Genomic DNA, 26935 nt, shown 5'->3' with positions numbered 1-26935 from the left:
TGATGGCCTCTATTTTGCCCATCAACACTATTCCAATTTACTTGCATGAGCTGTGTCTTTCTATGCTTCCCCTAATTTAATGGTTATCTAAATGTCTCTTAAACATAGTGATTGCCTCTGACTCCACCATTGCAACGGATAAGGGTAACAAAGAGTTTGATTTTGATTATGCTTTGACCTAAATGAGTTAATTTAATATGGAGTTAATGATTTTTAGTGTCCTTTCAGTTTTAAAATTTGTTCAAACAGTTGAAGATATTTTTTTAAATTAACAATATTTTTATAATGAAATTTATTAGTCACTTCTGAGTGCTTGTGAATATCAGATATGGTTGTCAAACTAAATGTGTGACTATATTAATGACCAGAAGGCCCTGTACTGTGTGGGACCTAGCCAATCAGCACATAGTCAGTTTCCTGGAGTAAGTTGGTAGCGGGTAAGAAAACTCACGTGTGTGATTTAAGTGGATAGGGAGCCAGCCCACCTTGATACTGTCCTTAAATCTGGAAAAATTCCAAGTCCTCAAATCACTGAAGATTAAATTGCACTTGCTGTAAGGAAACCTTCTCTAATACCTTGAATGCGCTGAATCATGAGGAGTGGAGAGTGAGGAACACAGCACCGTGTACACAGAGTGTTTGAAATGCCCTACAGAATGGGGACTATTTTAAACTTATGTAGAAACCAATGCGCAGGGTAAGTATGGACTATGCTGCGATTTGGCAGTATCTTTAATAGCATCTGAAAAAGACCACTAAAACAGTAGCCTAAATGGCATAAGGTTTTAGCTTGTTGAACTTAAGAGAGAAAAGCCTTTTAAATTAATTGTGGGAGAGGAGCACAAAGAGGACTCCATGATCATGAAGAGTACCCTTGTTCTTTCTGAATGAGGATAAACTCTGAAGTGGAACTAGGAGATGTAATTCTAAATAAAAATTATTGCGGACTCAATGTAATTCATTTTTGCATCATTGAAGTGTATATCTTAAGGAACTAATTCACACTCACTGAGATAATTCAGTCTTAAATGAAACATTTTACAAAGTGTCTGCAAACCACAGGACAGAGGTATGTCAGCTAATGCTTAAGTGGTGACAATGTCCTATTGGTCTTGAATAGTGAGTTAAATAATTGGAGTAGTTCAGTTGCATAGTTTCCTATTTTGTGATCAAGAACTTTATACATTTCCATAAGATCATTTTAATAGTGCTGGTGAATTCAGTTTGGATATCTTCTGTTCTGCATATTGATTGATGAAAGATTTATCTTTCAATTGTTTGATTTGTTCTGGTAAATGTAGTTGATGGATGTTACATTAACAACAAAGCCAATCATTTAGCAGATTCTAGCCAGGATTGTTTTTAGCAGTCATTGTTTTAAAATGATCATTTAGTGAGAAGCATGTTTATAGGTTGTTGAGGAAGAAATGTGTTCAATAAACACCTAACAGAAATTGTCATTTTATAATGGATAGGTAAGACAGAGGTCATTTTCTGGCCAACAAAATCTGAGTGATATTCTGAAATATTATTAAATACCGTCAATGAAATAATTTGTTTCATTTCTAAAACTCGGGTCAAAGCTTAGAAAATGAAGTGGAAAAACAGCTTTTACAAATTCCTCAGGTTTCTTTAGAATTGCATTTGGGTGATCTAAATGCATGGACTGCCCCGATGGTACATATTGGGAGAAAGGGTAGTCCCCAATAGTGGGAATCTGGCCTTGAAAATAAAGTTGTATTTTATCAAAATACCAGCAGGGCAGTTTCTACCAATTAGAACGGACAAGGCAGGAATTTCTTTCTGTGGCAGTATCAAATGGTGAAGAATCGTAACAGTAAAAACATAGCAACACACATCAAAGTTGCTGGTGAACGCAGCAGGCCAGGCAGCATCTGTAGGAAGAGGTGCAGTCGACATTTCAGGCCGAGACCCTTCGTCAGGACTAACTGAAGGAAGAGTGAGTAAGGGATTTGAAAGTTGGAGGGGGAGGGGAGATCCAAAATGATAGGAGAAGACAGGAGGGGGAGGGATGGAGCCAAGAGCTGGACAGGTGATGGGCAAAAGGGGACACGAGAGGATCATGGGACAGGAGGTCTGGGAAGAAAGACAAGGGGTGGGGACCCAGAGGATGGGCAAGAGGTATATTCAGAGGGGCAGAGGGAGAAAAAGGAGAGTGAGAGAAAGAATGTGTGCATAAAAATAAGTAACAGATGGGGTACGAGGGGGAGGTGGGGCCTAGCGGAAGTTAGAGAAGTTGATGTTCATGCCATCAGGTTGGAGGCTACCCAGACGGAATATAAGGTGTTGTTCCTCCAACCTGAGTGTGGCTTCATCTTTACAGTAGAGGAGGCCGTGGGTAGACATGTCAGAATGGGAATGGGATGTGGAATTAAAATGTGTGGCCACTGGGAGATCCTGCTTTCTCTGGCGGACAGAGCGTAGATGTTCAGCAAAGCGGTCTCCCAGTCTGCGTCGGGTCTCGCCAATATATAAAAGGCCACATCGGGAGCACCGGACGCAGTATATCACCCCAGTCGACTCACAGGTGAAGTGTTGCCTCACCTGGAAGGACTGTTTGGGGCCCTGAATGGTGGTAAGGGAGGAAGTGTAAGGGCATGTGTAGCACTTGTTCCGCTTACACGGATAAGTGCCAGGAGGGAGATCAGTGGGGAGGAATGGGGGGGACGAATGGACAAGGGAGTTGTGTAGGGAGCGATCCCTGCGGAATGCAGAGAGAGGGGGAGAGGGAAAGATGTGCTTAGTGGTGGGATCCGGTTGGAGGTGGCTGAAGTTATGGAGAATAATATGCTGGACCTGGAGGCTGGTGGGGTGGTAGGTAAAAACATACATTGTTAATATGGTGGTCACTGTCCTTCCCAACAGTAAAATCGTAATCAAAGTCTGAAATATAAGTAACAGTTAAAGAGAAGAAATTATAACATTTTACAACATTATTATTTTTGAAGCATTACTGATAAATAAACGGGCCATTCAATACATTGCTAAAACTGCATATTCCCATTTTTAGTAGGTTTTTTAAAGCGATGTGTTTATTTAAATAGAACTACAGGAATTTAGGGTGCGCATTTCCTTCACTGTTTGAACTTAAAAGACGTTATCAGGACATGGGAATTTGCAGGACTGCTGGGCAATTTAGTTAAGTGGGTAAATGCCCATGCCTGTTCTCGGTCCTCATCCTCAATGATCAATGTGTGTTCGATGTTTTCCGCACAAAGTGCTTCCTGATGCTTGTATAGGTGGGCACTAGGACCGCGCGTAACTCAATGGCCAAAGTGCTGAAAGTCAAAGCGATGGTTGCTCGGTGAACGGGCGTTTTGGTGATTCTGGATATCTGCAGAGTAGTGCTCACCATCTGCACTGTTTACGGTAAACCTGCAATTTTGCGAACGGGAAATTAAACAGAAAACTGAGTACTTTTTGTAATAAACTAGTAAGCGGGAAAGGCAAGGGGGTCGTATGCTAGGGTATTAAAAAGTAGAAACGGCGAGAACCTACGGTAATGGAGATACTAAAGTTAGCTACCGAAGAGAATATGGTAATATATTTGAGCTTTAAAAAAGTAGAAAGTAAAAAGGATTAATAAACTAGGAAAGGGGGATAGAGAGATGGCAATGGTGAAACAGCGGGAACCACGGTAACTGGGGAAAATGGCCTAAAGCAGAAAGGCCAAGGGAAGAGTGGGGAACCCTATTTACAAACTGAGATAAAGGAGTGAGATCAGGAACGATCTTTACCGAGTGGAGGATCTGTAGAAAAACAAGGATAAGAACGGGAAAAGAATTGAATGAACGCGTTGAATAAAACAATATAATTTTTTCTTGCAGAAAAAGTGAAATAATAGAGAAAGATATTGAAATTCTGGAGTGTACAAAATAAGCCAAGGAATTGTTTTAAAGGACCAGTCTACGAGTGCGCAGTTACATTGGAGAATGGGGAATTAACCACAAGAATAAAAGTCCAATACTGTATATTGAATAACAGGAGAAGGAAAGGAGTGACGAAATATGACAGAAATGGGTGAACTTACAGAAGAGGATCTGGACTTTTACCTCCAGAATCAGGTTGGTAGAGATTTGTGTGAGATGGAATATGCTGAACACCAGCAACAGAACAAAATATTTATGTTAAAAAGGAATTATTTGTATAGCCAGAATTATATTTTGTGCATTTTGTTAATAATATGCATCTGTATCCCTACACTTGTTGAACTTTCATCCATTCCGACAAATAATTTTTCATGGTTACTGCAACTCATTATTGCTGTAAATGTCGAGTTTCCATAACCAAAAGGAATTTTATATATCACAACTGGCATTTCCAACACACTGATAACAAGATTTAAAAAAAAAAAAATCCCAAGAAGAGTGTGATATCTGGGAATGAAACAAAATTGGCACCAAGCCAAGGGAATGATACTGGGGCAATTGAACAGATCCCCAGTCGAAGAAAGAGGTTTAAGTATATACCTTGAAGGAGAGAGATTTTGCAAAGGGAATTGGGACACTGAAAAGGTGATGGCCCAGCCTCCAAGTAATGGGTGAGATGAGATGCGATGCAGACAAGTTCAGAGTTAGAGAGGCCTGGTCTTTGCAGAGGTCTGTGGGGCAAGAGGAGGAAGAGAGAGAAGGACGAGGCCATGGAGGGATTAAACAAGAGCACGATGATTATAAAATTGAGATCCTGGTGGATTGAATCTAATACAGGTCAGCTAGATCTTGCAATTCCTAAACAAACTCTTGTGTAAGTTCGGATATGGGAAGCAGACATTATGGATAAGTTTATGGAAGAGACAAGGCCTGGAAAGCTTTGTGATGGGTTGATGGATTTACTGGAAGTTATAGTAGGTGGTCTTTTTAGTGGGGAGAATAGTCTTTAGTTCATCATCCAAGGCTCCAAGTTTCAAAGTGCCCAGTTCAGCTTCTCATCTCAGAGAATCTATCCTGGGCCCAACATATTGATGCAGTCACGACGAAGGCACGCCAGAGGCTGTACTTCATTAGGAGTTTGAAGAGATCCGTCATGTCAGCAGACACTCCAGCAAATTTCTACAGATGTGCTGTGGAGAGGTTGCATCGCAGTCGAGTATGGAGGCTCCAGTGCGCAGGATTGCAGGTTCAGCTTGCCCCATCATGGGCACAAGCCTTCCTACTAATGGAGAACTCTTCAAAAGCTGGTGCTTCGAGGAAGGTGGCATCCTCACCATCTGGGACATGCCCTCGTAACTACCGTCAGAGAGGAGAGCCAGGGGTCTGAAGATGCACACTCTCACTCTTTCATTAAGTTTCTTCCCCTTTGCCATCAGATTACTGAATGGCTGATGACCTCACAAGCACTGCCTTGCTTTTCCTCTTCTGCAGTGCTTGTGTGTTTTGTTGTTGTAACTTGTAGTAATTTGTTCTGCCTGTGCTGTACTTCTGCCGCAAAACAACAAATTTCACAACTTGTATCGGTGACAAGAAGTCTGATTCTGATTCAGCTAGAGAAACTGAACAGCAAGAATGTTTGTGTTTGCACCTTTACAAGATGTGGTTTTGCTAACCAATTGACATTGGCCAGCCCTGGCTGCTCTTGAACTCTCACAGTCGTTGTGATCAAGGGACTCCTCTGGTGCCATTGAGTAAGGAGTTTCAGGATGTGAGCACGTGCAATGAAAGGGCAGCCCTCATTTTCCAAGGTAGAGTGGTATATGACCTGAAAGGTTGCTTGCAGGTAGTGACATTCACATGCTTCTGGTTAGCATGACACCCACTCACGGTTTTGGGTGATGCTTTGGTAAGTGCTGTGGTGCACTTTGTAGATGAGCAACTCATGTCGGACTAACCCTATTGAGGTGTTTTGAATAGGTGGCTAAAATGATAGTCTGATATCCATGCAATGTACTTGTATAAACTTCCAGAGAGTATCTGATGTGGCTCTTTAAAAGATACTGTTGCTAAAATTTGTTTATTAAGCCAAAATCAATAGATTCTGGAAATCTGAAATGGTAATACAGATCAGTTAGCACCTGTGGAGAGAAAAACAGTTTTGTTTCAGGTTAATGCTTATGCTAGGCAAGTCATTGGTTGACTGAGAGACGTCAGGATGTAATGGCAAATTGCAAAAATCCTCAATAGAAGCCTCAACTACTTGTAAATAAATTGGGTAGAGTCTTTCTCCGCCAGATATGGTAATGGCTCAGGCTGTATTGTTTTAATACCATTTTAAGTTTTAAATTGCAATTAATAAACTATTGAGCAAAGTTATAGCAAATGGAATTCAATGCAGACAAATCTGAAGTCATCTATTTTGTACCAGACAAATGCAAAACAGAGTACTTTCTAAATGGTGATAAACTGGAAATATAAGTCCAGGGAGAACCAATGGTTGGAGTGATTGATGTCTGTGTCAAAGATTGGTTAAGAAAATAACCTCAACAAAGTGACATCTGGTCCTTAATATCTGGAATTTTTCTTCTTACAAAATTATGGTGTCACTCATTAGGCCGGTATTTTACATCCACCCCAAAATAATCTTAGATTGAGCGGCTTGACGTGTTCCATAGTCATGTGAAAATTAGACTGGGCAAGGATGTCAAATTTCCTCCCCTGCAGAATATTAGTGAATGTGGGATCTCTTTTACCACAATCAATTGTTTAGTGGTCGCCATGTTAGACTTTTATTCCAGAATGTGTTTGCTTAATCCAATTTAAATTTCACAGCTGCTGTAGCAGGATTTAGACTGGTGTCTCCAAATACTTTATAGAGGCTTCTGCAGTTTAACTGTTTGTTTTACTGCACCCCTCTTACAAAATATTGCAGCGGGGCTGCATCTATAGAACGTACAGGGTACATCTGTAGGTTTTCGCAAATAAAACGACTTTTCATTTATCGTACTCCAAAACCTGAACACAAAGCGTGGTAACCGAACTTCACATAATTATGTCATCACATCAAACCAGCCTCTTAGAGTGAGCCCCAACTCAATGTCGGTGGTTGTGAATTATATACTTTTTCACCAATTACATTACCGTACAATATCATTGCAAACAGTTGTAGGCACCAAGCCTTATGAAAGATGTTTTGGATTTGGAGAGAAGTCCATAAGATTACCAGGAAAATACCCCAAACCATTGAGGAAAACTGTTATGAGAGGTTACACCTTCCATGAAAGTATTCCTTGGAATTTGAAAAGTTAGATTGAAGGGAATTAAGAGAAGCTGAGGCAATGGATGGAAAGAAGCTATTTCCACTGGTAGAGCATACGATTGAGCTGCGCTGTTCAGTAGTGAAGATTCGGGATACCTTTCTAGCAATCGCAATTTATGATAAGTTAATTTTTAAGTTTATACCCGTGCTAGATATAACCGACCAAAAGTATTAATGAATATCTGAAACAAAACTGAAGAATGCTGTAAATTCTCTTTCTTTCTTTCTTTATTAATCTTTTTATTGATTCAGAAAGAGCATATATACAAACAAGAGAATTATCTCAAATATATATATCAATAACAATACAAACAGAAAGTGAAATAGACATTATCAAAATCATACATAGAATTAAGCAAATATGTAATATATAATAAAAAAGAAAGACAACTAATTCTCTTATCAATTCGTAGAGAGAGAGAAAAAAACCTTAAATTTTTAAAATGAGAAGATAAAAAAACCCACTACATAGGAAAAAAAGGGGACTGGGCAGTCCATTCTGAGGATACGACTTTCTGATCAAATCTAAAACTTTGAAAAGAAATGATTGGAAGAGTAATAAATCAAATTAAATGAAAATATTGAATAAAAGGTTGCCAGATTTGCTCAAATTTAAAGGATGTATCAAATGTGTGGGCACGTGGGGAGGGAGGGAGGGAACGTCGACTCAGACCATGAGGAGCCTGTGTCAGGCATTTTCATGCCTTACAAGGTGCAGATTGGAAGTCTATGTGGGGCGCCACTCCTCGCACAGACACTAGAGCAATGTGTGATTAAGTGCCTTGCTCAAGGGCACAAACGCGCTGCCACAGCTGAGGCCTGAACTAGCGACCTTGAGATAACTAGACGAATGGCTTAACCACTTGGCCACGTGGCTAAGGTCACTGAAGGTCGTGAGTTCGGGCCCCAGCCGAGGCAGCGTATTGTGTCCTTGAGCAAGGCACTTAACCACACTGTGCTCTGGAACTAGCTAGTGCTCATGATGGAGCTGCCAACTCTCTGCAGCTTATTTTGATCCTGTGCAGTAGCCCCAACCCGTAACAGACAGTGATGCATCCAGTTGGAATGCCAAGGAGAATGAAATAATTATTACTCTGGATCTGATGCAGCGCAAAAAAAAATGCAATAAGATAAATAACACAATAAATATTAATACTTAAGATAACTTATATACATAGATTGAATGCATATCTATAAAGTGATGCTAGGCACAGGGGTGCTTGTAAATAACGTGACTAAAGTAGTGGTGGTGAGGATTATAGAGAGGTGTGTTAGTGGGTGGAGGTGTTGATCAGCCTTACTGCCTGGGGAAAGTAACTGTTTTTGAGTCTGGTGGTCCTGGTATGGACGCTATGTAGCCTCCTCCTTGATGGGAGTGAGACAGACAGTCCATGAGCAGGGTGGGTGTGATCCTTCTTATGTTCCTGTTCCTTTTCTGGCGCCCTTCTGTATATATATCCTAGATGATGGTTCGGCAAGAGCCGGTGATGTGTTGCGCAGTTTACCCTACCTGTTGTAGAGATTTTGATTGGGTAAAGCCGGGATAACCATGGAGATAAGTTGCAAACATGGTTATCTGATCAATGAATGAATGGGAGAGCTTAAAGGATGAGAAAATAGACCAAAGAATGTAAGAGTTACAAACTACAGACCAGGAGGACAAGGAAGCAGCAGGTCAAGCCAGACATGTCCTTCACTCCCAGAGAGGGAAAAATGGAAGGGGCAAAAGAGAAATTGAGCTAATATTACTGATATGTGACTGATACAGACCAAGGCAACAAGGATCTGAAGTTATAGAGTTCAAAATTGAGTCCAGAAGGCCCAGATGGAAACTTAGCTTCTGTTCCTGAAGCTTGCATTGGGTTTGACTGTGACCGTGCAGGATAGGTTAGAGTGGGAGTGGGTGAGGAGTTAAAGTGGCAGACTCAGAGTCACCATCGGGAAATAAGCACAGGCGCTCTGCAAAGCATTCACCCACTCTGCATTGGTTTCCTCGGTGCAGATGAGAACATATTGTGAACACTGAATAGGTACACACGGCTGAAAGAAGTGCAAGTGGATCATTGTCAACCTGGAAATACTGTCTGGGTCTCTGGATGGTGGAAAGGGAAGGAGTGAAAGGACATTGCCTGCACTTGTAAGGAAAAGTGGTATAAGAAGGGAAGGGGGATGGATGGTAGATTGGGGTAGTAGGAACAGGGGAGTGGAGCAACGAGATCATATAAAGAACCCTGTCTCTGTGAAATGCTGAAAGGGAAGGGGGGAGAAGGGACAAGCTGTCCGGTGGTAGACTCTCTGTGAAAGTAGTGGAAATTGTGGAGAATGATAATTGAATGCAGTGGCTGGTGAAGTCTGGGGAACTCTATCCTTGTTCTAGCCCAGATGAAAGAAGGTAGGAAATGGATGAGATGTGGTCAAGGCTTAATTGAATGAATATGGAGTAAAGGTTGAAGGTATGAAGTTGGGCTACGGAACGTGCTTTAAGGCATAGGTTGATATTCTTCAAATTCACTTTTGGGAATGGAGCTGATGGGAAGGAACCCATTCCATAAATAACATCGCAAACACGAGGAAATCTGCAGATGCTGGAATTTCAAGCAACACAAGCTGGTGAACATAGCAGGCCAGGCAGCATCTCTAGGAAGAGGTGCAGTCGATGTTCCAGGCCTAGACCCTTCGTCAGGACTAACTGAAGGAAGAGTTAGTAAGAGATTTGAAAGTGGGAGGGGGAGATCGGAAATGATAGGAGAAGACAGGAGGGGGAAGGATGGAACCAAGAGCTGGACAGGTGATTGGCAAAAGGGATATGAGAGGATCGTGGGACAGGAGGCCCAGGGAGAAGGAAAGGGGGAGGGGTGAAGCCCAGAGGATGGGCAAGGGGTATAGTCAGAGGGAGAAAAAGGAGAGAGAGGAAAAAAAATTGTGTGTGTGTGTTAATACATAACGGATGGGGTACGAGGGGGAGGTGGGGCATTAGCGGAAGTTAGAGAAGTCAATGTTCATGCCATCAGGTTGGAGGCTACTCAGATGGAATATAAGGTGTTGTTCCTCCAACCTGAGTGTGGCTTCATCTTGACAGTAGAGGAGGCCGTGGATATACATATGGGAATGGGACGTGGAATTAAAATGTGTGGCCATTGGGAGATCCTGCTTTCTCTGGTGGACAGCGTAGATGTTCAGCAAAACAGTCTCCCAGTCTGTGCTGGGTCTCGCCAATATATAGAAGGCCGCACCGAGAGCATCGGATGCAGTATATCACCCCAGCTGACTCACAGGTGAAGTGTCGCCTCACCTGGAAGGACTGTCTGGGGCCCTGAATGGTAGTGAGGGAGGAAGTGTAAGGGCATGTTTAGCACTTGTTCCGCTTACAAGGATAAGTGCCGGGAGGGAGATCGGTGGGGAGGGATGGGGGGGAAAGAATGGACAAGGGAGTCGCGTAGGGAGTGATCCCTGTGGAAAGCGGCGGGGTGGAGGGAAAGATGTGCTTAGTGCTGGGATCCTGTTGGGGGTGGTGGAAGTTATGGAGAATTGTATGTTGGACCCGGAGGCTGGTGAGGTGGTAGGTGAGGACCAGGGGAACCCTATTCCTAGTAGGGTGGCGGGAGGATGGAGTGAGAGCAGATGTACGTGAAATGGGAGAGATGCATTTGAGAGCAGAGTTGATGGTGGAGGAAGGGAAGCCCCTTTCTTTTTAAAAAAAAAAAAGAGGACATCTCCTTCGTCCTGGAATGAAAAGCTTCATCCTGAGAGCAGATGCGGCGGAGACGGAGGAATTGCGAGAAGGGGATGGCATTTTTGCAAGAGACAGGATGAGAAAAGGAATAGTCCAGATAGCTGTGAGAGTCAGTAGGCTTATAGTAAGACATCAGTAGATAAGCTGTCTCCAGAGATAGAGACAGAAAGATCTAGAAATGGGAGGGAGGTGTCGGAAATGGACCAGGTAAACTTGAGGGCAGGGTGAAAGTTGGAGGCAAAGTTAATGAAGTCAACAAGCTCAGCATGCATGCAGGAAGCAGCACCAATGCAGTCGTTGATGTAGTGAAGGAAAAGTGGGGGACAGATACCAGAATAGGTTTGGAACATAGATTGTTCCACAAAGCCAACAAAAAGGCAGGCATAGCTGGGACCCATACAGGTACCCATGGCTACACCTTTAGTTTGGAGACTAGCTCTTCTTTCAGTAAGTCCTGACGAAGGATCTCGGCCCGAAATGTCGACTGTACCTCTTCCTAGAGATGCTGCCTGGCCTGCTGCGTTCACCAACAACTTTTATGCATGTTGCCATAAATAACATGCAGTCTCTCCTGATTTTTCAAAATGTGGCTAACAAAATAAATGATCCTTCAGTTGTTTTTCAGGGTTATGGGAATGTTGAGGGGGTATAATAATCCTGAATAATGTTCTCTGACAGGAGAGCTTTGTGCATTGGACCCACCCTGCACAATTGTCTCCTTAAGCTTCTGCAGTTGATAGCCACCTTTGTGAACCACCTTGTTTTATGAAGTTATATACATAAAAGGGAAAGATGGACCCTGCTGCAAGAATAGCACATTGAAGGGATATAGTGATGGTTAACATTAACTGCTTGCTTCCAGGAAACTTGACCAGTCCTGCTGAAGGGTCTTGGCCCGAAACATCAGCAAGGGGCCTCAAGTGGGACTTCTAAGTTCTAAAGATGTCAGGCAAGTGAAAAAGAAATCTAAGAAGAATTAGTTTTGAGTCAATTTTTGCTTCAATGAATTGTAAAAGAGATTTTCTTCAGCAAGATATACAACTTTGTTTGGACATATTGTTTAAACATCTTTTTTTCCATAGATGCTGCCCGGCCTGCTGAGTTCCACTAGCATTTTGTGTGTGTTGCAGTAGACTGTTGATTAATTGGTTGTCTTGCTAAAGGAGCTCCCTCTAAAGCTATTTTACTTTTCATTGTCTGAATATATAGTGCTGAATAGCCCTTATTTAAACTGTGGAGACTGCCACATGCTGTAGAATAGAGTGCATTTTGTACCTCTCATTTTACACTGCTGAATATGTCCAAACAAAGTTGTATATCTTGCTAAAGAAAATCTCTTTTACAATTCATTGAAGCAAAAATTGACTCAAAACTAATTCTTCTTAGATTTCTTTTTCACTTGCCTGACATCTTTAGAACTTAGAAGTCCCACTTGAGGCCCCTTGCTGTGTAGGAAGAATACCTTGCAAACACATTTTCCATGTTTATGATGTAAGCTTTATTTAAAATAAACAATGAAAGGTTTCTTTTGTGAAATTTATTGTCAATCAAGGTGTCGCTGATTGGACTTGCAGTACCTCATTCAGTGTTAGTGCATAAACAACCTGTGACTTTTGACACAGGCCTTTTAACTTCGAGTGAGTGTGTTGAATGAAACAGTCAGTAGTAACTTATTAATAGTATAAACTTTACTCACTTAAACCCCTCTGAGACGGCAGATCATTGCTCTGTCCGATGCACGGCAGTCATGCAGGCAGAAACATACAAAATGGTGAGTATGTTTGACTTTGATTTTTAAATAGCTTGCATATTTCTTATAAACCACCATTTGTACAGGAAAGTGTGCTTTATATTTTTCATCATTTCACTTTTAAAAGTGTGACAGTGTTCTCTCAGAAGGCCCCATATCTGGAATGAAAGCTATTGTCCATTTCCCTCCACAGAAACTACCAGGCCTGCTTAGAACATAGAACAGTACAGCACAGTACAGGCTCTTCGGCCCACAATGTTGTGCTGACCATTAAACCCTGCCTCCCATATAACCCCCACCTTAAATTCCTCCATATACCTGTCTAGTAGTCCCTTAAATTTCGCGAGTGTACCTGCCTCCACCACTGACTCAGGCAGTGCATTCCACGCACTAACCACTCTCTGAGTAAAAAGCCTTCCTCTGATATCCCCCTTGAACTTCCCACCCCTTACCTTAAAGCTATGTCCTCTTGTACTGAACAGTGGTGCCCTGGGGAAGAGGCGCTGGCTGTCCACTCTATCTATTCCTCTTAATATCTTGTATACATCTATCATGTCTCCTCTCATCCTCCTTCTCTCCAGAGAGTAAAGCCCTAGCTCCCTTAATCTCTGATCATAATGCATACTCTCTAATCCAGGCAGCATCCCGTGACTCTTAAACTCTATCCCTCGACTTATGAAAGCTAACACTCCATAAGCTTTCTTAACTATCCTATCTACCTGTGAGGCAACTTTCAGGGATCTGTGGACATGTACCCCCAGGTCCCGCTGCTCCTCCACACTTACAAGTATCCTGCCATTTACTTTGTACTCTGCCTTGGAGTTTGTCCTTCCAAAGTGTACCACCTCACATTTCTCCGGGTTGAACTCTATCTGCCATTTCTCAGCCCACTTCTGCATCTTATTAATGTCTCTGTGCAATCTTCGACAATCCTCTACACTATCCACAACACCACCAACCTTTGTGTCGTCTGCAAACTTGCCAACACACCCTCCTACGCCCACATCCAGGTCATTAATAAAAATCACGAAAAGTAGAGGTCCCAGAACCGATCCTTGTGGGACACCACTAGTCACAACCCTCCAATCCAAATATACTCTCTCCACCACGACCCTCTGCCTTCTGCAGGCAAGCCAATCCTGAATCCACCTGTTCAAACTTCCCTGGATCCCATGCCTTCTGACTTTCTGAATAAGCCTACCGTGTGGAACCGTGTGGAACCTTGTCAAATGCCTTACTAAAATCCATGTAAATCACATCCCCTGCACTACCCTCATCGATATGACTGCTCGCCTCCTCAAAGAACTCTATCAGGCTTGTTAGACATGATCTGCCCTTCACAAAGCCATGCTGACTGTTCCTGATCACACCATGATTCTCTAAATGCCTATAGATCCTACCTCTAAGAATCTTTTCCAACAGCTTTCCCACCACAGATGTAAGGCTCGCTGGTCTATAATTACCCGGACTATCCTTACTACCTTTTTTGAAAAAGGGGACAACATTGGCCTCCTCCAATCCTCTGGTACCATTCCCGTGGACAACAAGGACATGAAGATCCTAGCCAGAGGCTTAGCAATCTCTTCCCTCGCCTCGTGGAGCAGCCTGGGGAATATTCCGTCAGGCCCCAGGGATTTTTACGTCCTAATGTATTTTAACAACTCCAACACCTCCTCTCCCTTAATATCAACATGCTCCAGAACATCAACCTCACTCATATTGTCCTCACCATCATCAAGTTCCCTCTCATTGATGAATACCGAAGAGAAGTATTCATTGAGGACCTCGTTCAGTTCTACAGCCTCCAGGCACATCTTCCCATCTTTATGTCTAATCAGTCCTATCTTCACTCTCGTCATCCTTTTGTTCTTCACATAAGTGAAGAATGCCTTGGGGTTTTCCTTTACCCTACTCGCCAAGGCCTTCTCATGCCCCCTTCTTGCTCTCCTCAGTCCCTTCTTAAGCTTCTTTCTTGCTACCCTATATTCCTCAATAGACCCATCTGATCCTTATTTCCTAAACCTCATGTATGCTGCCTTCTTCCACCTGACTAGATTTTCCACCTCACTTGTCACCCATGGTTCCTTCACCCTACCATTTTTTATCTTCCTCACCGGGACAAATTTCTCCCTAACTTCCTGTAAGAGATCTGTAAACATCGACCACATGTCCGTAGTACATTTCCCTGCGAAAACATCATCCCAATTCACACCCGCAAGTTCTAGCCTTATAGTCTCATAATTTGCCTTCCCCAATTAAAAATTTTCCTGTCCTCTCTGATTCTATCCTTTTCCATGATAATGTTAAAGGCCAGGGAGCGGTGGTCACTATCCCCCAGATGCTCATCGACTGAGAGCTCTATGACCTGACTCGGTTAGTTCTCCAGTGTTTTGTTTTCTCCCTGAAAACCCACCTTGTTCACCAAAAAGCTTAACTTGTAAAATGTTTTTAAATGAATTAAATTATGTCAGTACGTTAATGGAAGCAATATCTTGTAGCCTGGCAAATCTTCCATTCTCGTACCACAAAGTCCATAGAGTGCCAGATGATCTGAGTTTTACTGTGTCAATTCCTCTGCTATCCCTTGGTTGTGAGTAAAGTTCTCTGAATATTTTAAAATTTCACTTGTATTAACAAGTACCTGTACAAACAGCTAAGCAGGTATGATTGGTTGATGTGTTTAAACACAGAAGTAGAAGATACAATTCTGATGACTCTCAGAATCGTGCTTGACTGGTATCCCCAACATGTCTGATGGTATATTTCAGTACACTATGTGGCCTCTTGCTTGAGAGGGAATTAGAATTGTCTAATTGATTCCTTTAACAGGTGGATTTGCGACGTCGAAAAGTTTCCAAGACTGAGGAAGAAGTTTATACCATTGTGGAGAAGCTGACTTCGGTGATCAGCACAGAAGATAGTCGTTTTCAGCCCATTTCTCATTCTGGAATTAATAATGATAATATCAAGGTAAATTACAGACTATTATCTGTGCTAACTTCAAAATTATAACACTTTCTTAGCAGATTATACCAGGAGCAAGGAAGTTGAACCCCAAGGTAATCAGTGAAGAATATTTGATTGCAATTACTGAGTGAGCAGATATAATTGCCAAAGCCCAATTTGAAATGCATTTGTTACTTTAATTGATAATTATAACATAATATTGTTGGATTAGATGTCAGTATGAAGCACGGTAATGTGATATTTAAGATATCACTACTGTACTGTGAACAATAGAGATGGTTACGTCAGTGTATGAGAACAAGTTAATTGGTTCCAGACACACAACTATTCCTTCCAGTAAGTGATTATTTTATTAGTTTTATTAGTTTCCTGCAAGAATGTATCCTTTACCAATGGAAAGACATGGCTGTGATTGAGAAGGCTTTGGAGTTCACTGGCTAAGTGAAAGATGTTGATTAGTAGATTTCCTTTCTTGGAAAGAAAATGAAAGTGGATTGAATTATATATTAAGTTTAAATGCTTGGAGAATGTGAATGTTCATAATGTATATACCATATATCATTGAAAGCATCAGGCATATATATTTTTTAACTAGGAAAGACTTCAAAAGTTGCATTTTGAAATTTGGCATCATCTTTGGTGGGAAATGAACAGTTGATGTTTTGGGCTGAGACCCTTCATCAGGGCTGCTATGGAAGGGGCAGAAGCCAGAATAAAAGGGAAGGCAGAGGGTGAGGAGCAAGATTTGGCAGGTATTAAGTGAGTCCTGGTGAAGGGGAAAGACAGGAGGTTGGGGGAGTGGCAAAGAAAAGGGGAATGATGTGAGAAGCTGGAAGATGATAGATGGAAAAAGAGGAAAATATGTGATGGGAGAGGACAGTGGACCATGGGAGAAAGGGGGTAGGGAACCAGAGGGGGAAAGATGAAGGTGATGGCATATTGTGAAGGCAGGAGAGGAGAAAGAGAAGGGGTAAATCAGCAACAGGGATAAGAGTAAGCAAAAAGGAGGGACCACCTCTCAGTTTGGAGACTACCAAGATGAATTATGAAATGTTGCTCCTCCAATCTATGTCTGTCCTCAACTTGCTAGTAGAAGCAGCCGTGGACAGACATAGATTGATTGGATCAGACATAGGAATGGGAAGTGGAATTAAGATGGCTGGCCACCAGGAGATCCTAGCAGTTATGGCAGACAAAGCAAAGGTACTTGACAAAGCAATGGCTCAGTCTGCTTTGGTTCTCACCAATGTAGAGGAGGCTGGACTGGGAACACTGATTGCAATAAATAGAGAGGGGAGAGGAATGGAAGATGTGCCTCGCATCAGGCACTGAAACTGACATGTCTGTTCACAGCCACTACTGCTCGTTGAGCAAGCTGCGGATTGGAGTAGCAATATCCATTTTGATCACCTCCAACCTGATGGCAGTTTCTCCTCCTCCTTTTGTTTCCCTTATTTCTGTGGCTCTGTTACCCCCTTCTCCTTTCCCTGCCCCTCCCTCATGACATGCCCATCACCCACACCTTCCTCCTTCCTCCTCCCTTTTCCTCCATGGTCCACTGTCCTCTCTGATAAGGTTCCTTTTTATTCAACCCTTTGCCTCTTCCACCTATCACTTCTCAGCTTCACATATAATTCCCTTTTTCCACCCTCCTGCCTAAATCCCACTGAGCTGGATTCACCTATCACCTGCCTCTAACCTTGTATTCTGCTTTCTGCTCTTTTCCTTTTCAGTCTTGAAGACGAGCTTTGGCCAGAAAGGTTGACTGTTCATTTTTCTCCATAGATGCTGCCTGACCTGCTGAGTTTCTGCAGTCTTGTGTCTCCTTTTGAGGCTTGTTATGTTACTTCATGAGCACTTTAAAAATGCAAGCATGAAATGAAGAGGCAACTCCTTTTCCTGGGCTGAGATCAGTTTGTTTATTTCCCTTGTGGTTTTTCTCTTTATGTACTTCCTAACTGTTGGTCAGATTTTTTAATATATTTGTGGCTGAGTTTTTATTTAATCTTGACAAATTCTTTAATGGTGGTCCACTCCTATTAGTTTTACATGCCAATTGTAAAGCTCACGTGATTTGCAGGTGTTGGAATATGTAACATTTGCTTGTGGTTGAAGACAGATGGAATGACAATTGAATTTCTTTACTTGACGCAATGACAGAAGCCAATTCCGCATTATCACTGGTGTTACTAGCTGATCTATCAGGTCCACTGGCTCCTTCTTTAGTGAAATATAATTTCACCTTTTTTTTAGTTTTGCATACTGTATGTAAGACAAGTTAAGAGTTTTGGGAAACACCTACAAGTAATCATTTAATGCCAGAAAAGAAGGGTGCAAAGACTCTATGATCATTCCACAGACATTGTGATGTTCCAACTGGCAACTGATTTCTGTAGAATAATGAGATAAAAAGGCAATGAGAATTGGTTTCACTTAGCTGTATTTATTTTGAAGCATCAATCAATAATGTAAAAATTGCAACAAAATACTGTACATTTATGAAATATGTCTCTTATGGATCTGTTATCTGTTCTCAGGATGAGGTTTTCCATTCTAGAACATCTGTGATTTTTCTCCTTTTTCAAAGAACAGGGTTTCACACCCACCACCATCAAAGCTACCCTCACCCACATCTCCTCCGTTTCCCACACGTCTGCTCTCATGCTTTCCTCCTGCTGCCATAGCAGGGATCGGGCTCCCCTTGTCCTTTGCTCCTATTCCATGAGGCTCTGTATCCAGCTCATTATTCTCTGTAATTTCCACCATGTACAATGGGATCCTATCACTAAGAGCAGTTTTCATTACCCTTCTCTCCCCCCCCCCCCCCCCACTCTCGGCTTTCCGTAGGGAGCTATGTAACTCCCTTGTTCACTTCTCTCTCCTGACTCTTATCCCTGCAAGTGGGACAAGTGCGACCCTTCTCTCTTTTTCCATTCCCCATTACGGTTCCCCTCTCATCCCTTCTCTTCTCCTCACCTGCCCATCATCTCACTAGAGTGCTCTTCTGTGCTCCACTGTCTTCTACCAGATTCCTTCTTTTTTAGTGCTTTACTTCTTCCACTGCTCACTTTCCAGCTTCTCACACCATCTCCTCAACCCACCTTCCCCCTCACCTGGTCTCACCCATCACCTGCCAGCTTGTAATCCTTCCTCCTCTCACCCTCCTTCCCCCCCCCCCCCCAACACCTTATTCTGGTTTCTTCCCTCTTCCTTTTCAGTCCTGATGAAGGATCCTGGCCCAAACCATCAACTGTTTATTCTCCTCCACTGATACTGCCTAACCTGCTGAGCTCCTTCAGCATTTTGTGCGTGTTGCTCGAATCTCTTGTGTTAAGGATTTATCTTCTCTGAGCACCATCACCTTGTTGAGGTGAAGAGGCTTGTGATCTTGAGAGTGATGCAGTCTGGAGTTTAGTTAGCTGGTGCTTAACTCCTGGTAAAGTCACCCATGGTGGAAAGGTCAAGGGGGAGGTTCTAGACAAAGAGCAATCCAACCAAGACCTCAGTGGTGGAGCTGGTGGGAGATGACGACACATCACAATGGCGGTGAAGGCGGAGGAAGGCTGTAGCAGTGAAGGGTCCCCAGTTGTCTTGCATTCCGTGCCACTGGACCCCGACCCCGATCTGTCAAGGACCATGTGGTGGCTGCCCATGCGTCAGCCTTGGCATGTTAGACAAAGTCACGCACAGGCCTTCTCCATTAAGGGAATCTACCCGAGCACCCTGGATTCAGTCCTGTTTCGATCAGCAACTGGTGAAGGGGGAAGGTTTGCGAGGTCTGGAAGCCCCTCAGAATAGGTGGATCTTGGATTGATTTCTACAGCCACCTGAGGACCCACCAACGGACAACCCCTTAGGAGAACATCATACTCGACTTGAGAAATCACACTACTACTATAGATTACATTTATTGACTTTTCCAAAGGGTTAGGATTTCTATATTCTTTCAAATATTTTGTCCTGAGTAATCATGTATAGGATAGTATTTGTCCATTTTCCAACGTTATGTTGATATTTTATACCCTGCAGGTTTTTGGTGTCCTTTCTAGGTATGTGTCTCTCAAAATCAAAGCCACGAACATTGTGAGATGGAACTAAATTATTTTCCTGTACTGTTTGTATTTGGGAAACTGTTGTTTAATTTAATGAAATTGAAAGGAATTCAATTTGGCACTGCCAAGATTAAACTTCTAGTTAATGATGCGGTGTTGCAATGTTTTTGTTTGCTTTTCTCTTTTCTTCCTGAGGGAAAATGTTCTTTTGACACCTGTACGCATTCCAGCCACATACTTATTTTAAAGCACGTTGTGTTAGAAGCAGAAGATCTTTAAATAATTATCACCCAGCGTACTTTGACCTACTCGTAATTCCTTCACATGAGAGCAGCTGGCATCGATATTGTCATTTGCTTCTACTACCTTTTCGGACCTGAAATAAGGTGAACTTTGGGATCTAGGACGGAACTGATCTAGGTGTAAAAGGCTGATCTTCATGGACTCTGCATGATATCTGACAATAGTGGGTAATCACACAAGCCTGCCTGGTTTTTCATGGAAGCTTGATTGCTACTTTAATGTACAAATTGGGACAACTGCAGAGTGGCCACTAAACAAATGCAGAAGTCTTCAACTGGCGTTCTTGAATAGGTGGAATGGTAAAGGGATGGATGAGTGTTTCATGTTGAAAAAACAAGTGTGGCAAATGTCAGTAAAAATCACCCAAACTTTCTTGACCTCCGATGCTGAGTGCAGGTTGTTGGTGCTAGGGTTGTATGTTGACAGAGTGAAGCCCTTCCTGTTTGAAAGCCTCTGGTGTTCTTGGAAACACTTGGTTGTAGTATGTTGTATGCTGATCACAAGGGGCAGTGGCCACGGCTGCAAATCCCCTAGTGTCCCTGCTGTGGCTACTAATGTCCATTGGGAAAATAGAGACCTGACCGGTTAAAAGTCTATGACAGATTGACATAATGTAGTTTTGCAATGTAGACTACGCGATGTGTGGCTCTGATGGCACTCTGGAAGGAGTCAGATATTTAAGAATGTTACATGGTTGTGGTGACTTCAGTAGTCAGGAGTGCCAGAGAAGGAGCTCCTATATTAGACGTGTCACAGCTCACCCAGTCTCCTCCTGCAGCACACCCAGCGATTTCCAGGAAAAGGGTGTGTGCTCTCACCACTGCTCCTCGTGTTATCTGAAGCTGCTCTTTCTGTTTGATTTGAACACTGAAAGTACAAATGTTCCCTGAAAGGGTTTAAACTAGGACACTGTGGCCTGCATCGATTATCTATCTTGGCTTGTTTACCACTGGGAAAGAAATAGCCCCAGAACCATCTTTTTGTCCCTCAATATTAACACATTCCTTGAGCAGTGGGGGTGCCTGAGAGTATTTACATCTTCAGTAGGAAGTCTGCCAGTGCGAGAGAGGAAAACAAGCTTCTGCTGCTGTCACAGTGATGTTCCGTCTGGCACGCGGGCAAGGACCATAGCAGACACTTCCCTGGCTTGTGTGAATTTGAAACAGGCTAACACAGAAAGCGCATGATCTGGCCTCCATAGAAGGAGGTGAATAAACATCAGAAATCTCTACATATCTCCATGGTTCTAAAAAAAGAGCAATGCTCTCTCTCCAGTTGAAAAGATACTAATTATATTGTGTTGCTATGTACAACAATAAGCAGCTTTGCTTCATAGTAGATACTACAATACCTTAACACCTTTTCATTCACTCTATTGTTCTTCTGCTCAGTGAAAGCATAGAGGGACTTGTGTTTCTTTTTCCTGGACCTATTCTGACTCCATTAAGGAATTCCTTCTGACTGCATTCCCTGTAATACCATGATACATAATCAGCGATGAACAGTTCTACTGCAATCCCCGAAGAGGATATATGTCCATGCATTTTGCAGTGAAGGTTTGGGGCTAGGTCTACAAGTCTGAGGTTCAATCAAAGTAACAAATCGTCGTCTAATTCTTCAGAATTCCCTGAGGAATGACCTGCAGAGGCACGAAAATTTCAGGAAGTTACAAGTAGGAGCTACAAAACTGTTCTTGTATGTTTGGTTATAGGTGAAATATCTTTTTGTTTCTGGTGAGTTTTTGGAGCATGAAATGGAGATACTACTGTACAATGGAGCTAACTAGATCCTCACCTTCTGAAGGGCAGAGGTAAAGCAGCCTAATCAGCGATGAACAGTTGAGCCTGTTATCCAAGGAGGCTTCTAAATCCCAAATGGTAGCTGGATGTGTTTCAGTTACTCTACATAGTCTGAAGTAGGGGGAAATCATCCTTTGCTCTGGGTTTGAAGAATTTTCGAATTTGCGCCTTTTCCAAATATATTCGAATCTCTGAGCAACTAGAATGATGCTGAAAGCACCTGTGATGAAAATTGTTGCCACTATATTTAAATTACAATGGCTAAAGGAAAATAACTTGCAACATTATTATTTTCCGTCCCTGTAGGAGCCAAGTAAGTTCATTCACTGTGACATTTTGACCGGCCTATAGTGTTCATAGGAGCATATTAACATCTGTCATCAACGTCAGCTAGTATCCAAATCTTTTGAGATAAACTATTTCTAAAATGATATGGGAATGATTTTTGTATATTTTTTCTCTTTTATATAATTAATGGTCATTTCTGTATTTCATACAGATGACTTGATTGTTTTAATCCAATAATTTTACATCTAAACTGTATATTTATTTGAACGAAGCATGAATAACAATTAGATAAAGTGAATTAAGAATTTTTGAATGAAAAGTAAATTGTACAAAAGATTGAAGAGTGAGTCACATTATCCTGTATGTTTAGTAACTATCAAGAGCTCAAAAATGTGTTGAATTAAGGTGCATTGTTATTGGCTTTATTTCCTATACATGAAAAACTCCATTCTTTCAATCTATCTGCTTTTCTCCAAATACATAACATTTTTCTTTGTGTCTTTGGTTTACTTTTTAATTTAATGGTTGATGTCATTTTTCTCTGATGTTTCATTTATTTTGATAGGATCAGCTGGCTGTTGTCACTAAATGGTCAGCTATTCTGACAGGAAAACGAGCCCAGAATGCTTCCATCCAGGTATACCTCCGGCAATTAGCTCCCACAGCCCAACCCTCCCATACCAGTACTTTTCCATTCTGTCAACTTCAATCCACATTCTGATGTCCCAGGATATTTCTACTTACTTAGATAACATCTTTCCCTTGTTTATCCATCTTTCCCATGTCCCTTCATTATTCAAATGTGTTAATGATCTGTACCCCACCATTTCCTGCAAGAAGATTCCTTTTTGCTTGAAAGCTCTTGCATTATTCTGTCTGATATGTTATTGTTTGCTCAAACCCTTGTATATTACAGGTAATTTTCTAACAACAAAAGCTATTTCAATGATTATGGTGAGCACAGAGAGCAGATATCTATTCACAATGTTCTGCTGATCGAATTGTTTTGGTGTTTTTCCTGCATTATGTTTGGAAAAGAGAATCAAATATATTCATCCATAGTGTTTGGGTGTACTTTGATGTTAGCTTCACAGAGTTTGAAGTGAGCATTTCTCATTACTCATAGCATCACGCCTAACAGTCATGAACACATTTTAATACTGCCTTTCAGTATGTTTGATTATAGGTATTGCCAGTGATACAGGGATTAGAATATTAGTATGACAGTGAGGGTAACTTGTCAACAAAATGCAACTTATCTGACATTTTATTTTGAAAAAGCTTAGCAACAAGAACGAAATGAGATAAGAACAACCTGTGAACAGATATTCAACAAAACCTTTACATTATAGGTACAGTGGAGTAGATGCTTTGTTGTGGAAACTACTTGACACATAACATTTGTATTCCTGTTAAAACAATCCCGGGCAGGGCTCATTACAAAGAGGGAACTGTGTTTTTAAAAAATGAGGGGGAAACAAATTGATTTATGCAAGATAAAGATGTTATTCCCAATATCATTCTTTCCTGTTCACCAAAAATAATTCCATCAATTGGGTTCTGTTAAGCAAGCATCTACTGCTGAGGGTTATGTTCTTGGTTAGTTCATTATTGCTCATTTGATATAAATAACAAAATTTGAAAGATACTACACAGTTAGACTTATTCTTAGTGAATCACATCAATCAGAACATAACCGTATGTAGTATTTGGTCTGTTATTCAGTCCTGAGTCAAACACAATTAATAGCCTCTTGGACACAATTTCTGACAGTATTGAATCTCAGTAAGGAATCAGTGAATCGTTAGCTGAGGAAATTTTGGCAAAAGAGAAAATGCAAAATGGAAAATGATTTCAGTATCAGAATTGGGTTTATTATCATGTTGAAAATTTATTGTTTTGTGGCAGCTGTACAATGCAAGACATAAAAAATCACTACATTACAATAAAAACTGGAGGAACAGAGAGGTAGTGTTCTTGGGTTTATTGTCTGTTCAGAAATCTGATGGCAGAGAGGAGGAAGCTGTTCCTAAAGCATTAAGTGTGGGTCTCCAGGCTCCTGTAAATCCTCCCCAATGGTAGTAACGAGAAGAGGCCATGTCCCGGGTGGTGACGATCCTTAATGACGGATGCTACTTCCTTGAGGCACAATCTTTTGAAGATGTCTTCAGTGGTGAGGTAGCTTGTGCCTGTGAAGGAGATGCCTGAGTCTACAGCCCTGTGTACGTCTTTTGACAGAGAATCAGTTTTGATTTATAGGTAGTTAATATTTTCCAATCTTCTGATTTTTGAACTATTTCTGTGTGCCATTCTCTTACTTAACACTCTACACTGGCTTGCTCCTCAAACTAGCTATCAATCATTAATGACATTGCTGTGTCAGTGACAGCGATATAAAGAACAAACCCAAAGTGGTAGCCTTGAGCTGTTTTGGTCAGATAGCTTTCGGAAATCGATGATCAAATCAGACATAATCTTATAAAGGCAATCCAGCATGTACACATTTTAATCTATTATTTCAGATATAGTTTGTAGTGTTCACAAATTTGTGCTTTTAATAGTCATGCCCAGATCCCTTCATTGTATTCAATTGTCCATGCTGAGTGAAACTGTGGAGGGGAATGGTAGTTTCCAAGCGGTGTCCTGCTTTTCTCGCAGGTTCAGTCACCATCACAGCTTTTCATTATGATTCCGGTGAGAGGTCTGTCCGCCTATACAGAACGGAGGCTGCGCCAGTGGCGCTATTATACGTTGAGTGGCTCCAAGCTCATCTCGCCTGTTCAAGAGCCGGAGAAGCTTCACCAGTGGTTGGAGGTCGATCAATTCCTTAAGAGTTCTCAAGAATGGCACCAATCAGATGTCACTATTGAAGGTGACATTGTTCCTTCTAAAGTAATTGCTATCTGCAAAGCACTGCTTGAGAACACAATCCAATCTTCTAATTTTCAAGGTAAGCAAGGTATGTATATTTTCATTCGCTTTAAACATCAACCCCTTAGTTTGGGTAATTTTTAAGATTAAGATTATTCAACCAAGGTTTGGATTTACACAGTCACTGTTAAAGAATTGCTTATTGGATGTGTAGGTGATGGCAGTAAGGTTATTTGCAGAAAGATAAGTAGGAGCAGGAGTAGGCCATATAGCCTGTCAAGCCAGCTCTGTCATTCAGTAGGATAACAGTTGCTTGTCTATAGCACAGCTCCAATTCTTCCTGGATCACTATCACTTGATTGCCCTATAGTCCAAAAGTTTCCCTCTTACTTTGAATGTACTAAATAACTTTACATCTCCTCTCAGGGCAGTGAATTCCAAAGCTTCCTTTCTGAGGACTAGTTCCTTTCCTTCTTAATCTTAAAAGGGAAACTTTTACCTCCAAGGCCAGGTCCCTTGTTATAGACTTTCCCACCAAGGTGATACGTCCACACAACCTTTATACCGAACAATTCCCCATAGAATGTTAAATCATCTAAACCTCAGAGAGTAGAGGGCCACATTTTTCAGTGTTTCCTCATAGGAAAAGTCCATAGTTCCCAAGAATCAAATGAGAGAAAGCCTCACAGTGCTGTTTCTCACGTAAGTATTTTCTTCCTTAAACAAGGTATTAATGCATATGATCCCACCAACACCTTGAACATTTGAGACAATGCTTCCTTCTTTAATATTCCATCCCCCTTTCAAAAAAAGTGCAAGATTCTGTTAATCTTAGTTAACTGGTTTATCTACATGTTAACTTTAGTAATTCTGTACAAGGATTCCTTAATTTTTCTCTACACCAGTATTTATTAACTATCCATCCTACCAAATTGGGTAAATTTATTTTTCCCTCTATGTATTCCATCTGCCATCTTTTTGCATAAATGGTTGCCTGGTCTTTTTTCATAGAATATACTGTACAAAAGCACAGAACAGGAACAGGCCACTTAACTCACTGTGCTGCCAACCTAATCAAATACAATACCTTCAGGTGGTCTATACCTTGTTTTCCCATCTGTTCATGTGTCTGTCTAAATGCTTCATAAATTTGGCTACCTTACTTGCTTCTACCAACTCCTTGGCAACACATTCCAGGCAGGTACCACTCTCTCTGTGTACCTGTGTATATATCAAAAAAACAATCTGCCTCTCACATCTCCTTCAAAATTTCCCCCTCTCACCTTAAAACAATGGCATTTCCACCCTGGGGAAAGAGAGTCTGTCTATCCTATCAATGCTGCTCCTAATATTGTACAGTCTATTTATATCAGGTGGGCACGTGGCCAAGTGGTTAAGTCATTGGACTAGCAACCTGAAGGTCGTGAGTTCGAGCCCCAGCCGAGGGAACGTGTTGTGTCCTTGATCAAGGCACTTAATCACACATTGCTCTGCGACGGCACTGGTGCCAAGCTGTATGGGTCCTAATGCCCTTCCCTTGGACAACATTGGTGTCATGGAGAGTGGAGACTTGCAGCATGGGCAACTGCTGGTCTTCCATACATCCTTGCCCAGGCCTGCGCCCTGGAGAATGAAGACTTTCCAGGCGCAGATCCATGGTCTTGCAAGACTAACGGATGCCTTTACTTATATCAGATAATCCCCTCAGCATCTGACACATTAGTGGAAACAATAACAGTTTGTTCAACCTCTTGTTATAGCTAATTCACTCAAATCCAGGCAATATCCTGGTTAACCACTTCTGCACTCTCTCCAAAGACTCCACACAGTTCCTATAGTGTAGTGATCAAAACTGCATGCAATACCCCAAATGTGGCCTAACTAAGACTTCCATGCTCAATGCCCCAGATGATGAAACCAGGCTTTACCATCCTACCTACTTGAGTTGACACATACAGGGAGT

At 41.8% G+C, this 26935-nt stretch overlaps 1 protein-coding gene across 4 annotated transcripts in view; it reads left to right on the top strand.

Annotated features, from left to right (window-relative positions):
* The first annotated feature begins 3287 nt into the window (after positions 1–3287).
* The window catches only part of mab21l3 (mab-21-like 3), a 49883-nt gene continuing 26235 nt past the window's right edge, over positions 3288–26935 (top strand). The window contains exons 1-4 of one of the 4 annotated variants that reach the window (XM_072260393.1): positions 3288–3390; positions 3849–4085; positions 15522–15662; positions 24760–25060. In XM_072260393.1, coding sequence (XP_072116494.1) covers positions 4029–4085; positions 15522–15662; positions 24760–25060 — 499 coding nt within the window. In that variant the 5' untranslated portion in view covers positions 3288–3390; positions 3849–4028. Of the gene's footprint in view, positions 3391–3446; positions 3560–3848; positions 4086–15521; positions 15663–24759; positions 25061–26935 lie in introns of those variants that run through there. The other 3 variants (XM_072260395.1, XM_072260394.1, XM_072260392.1) reach the window with 3 other exon arrangements.

The sequence above is a fragment of the Mobula birostris genome, chromosome 6, assembly GCF_030028105.1.
Source record: "Mobula birostris isolate sMobBir1 chromosome 6, sMobBir1.hap1, whole genome shotgun sequence".
NCBI lineage: Eukaryota > Metazoa > Chordata > Chondrichthyes > Myliobatiformes > Myliobatidae > Mobula > Mobula birostris.
This window is presented reverse-complemented; position numbering and strand designations above follow the sequence as displayed.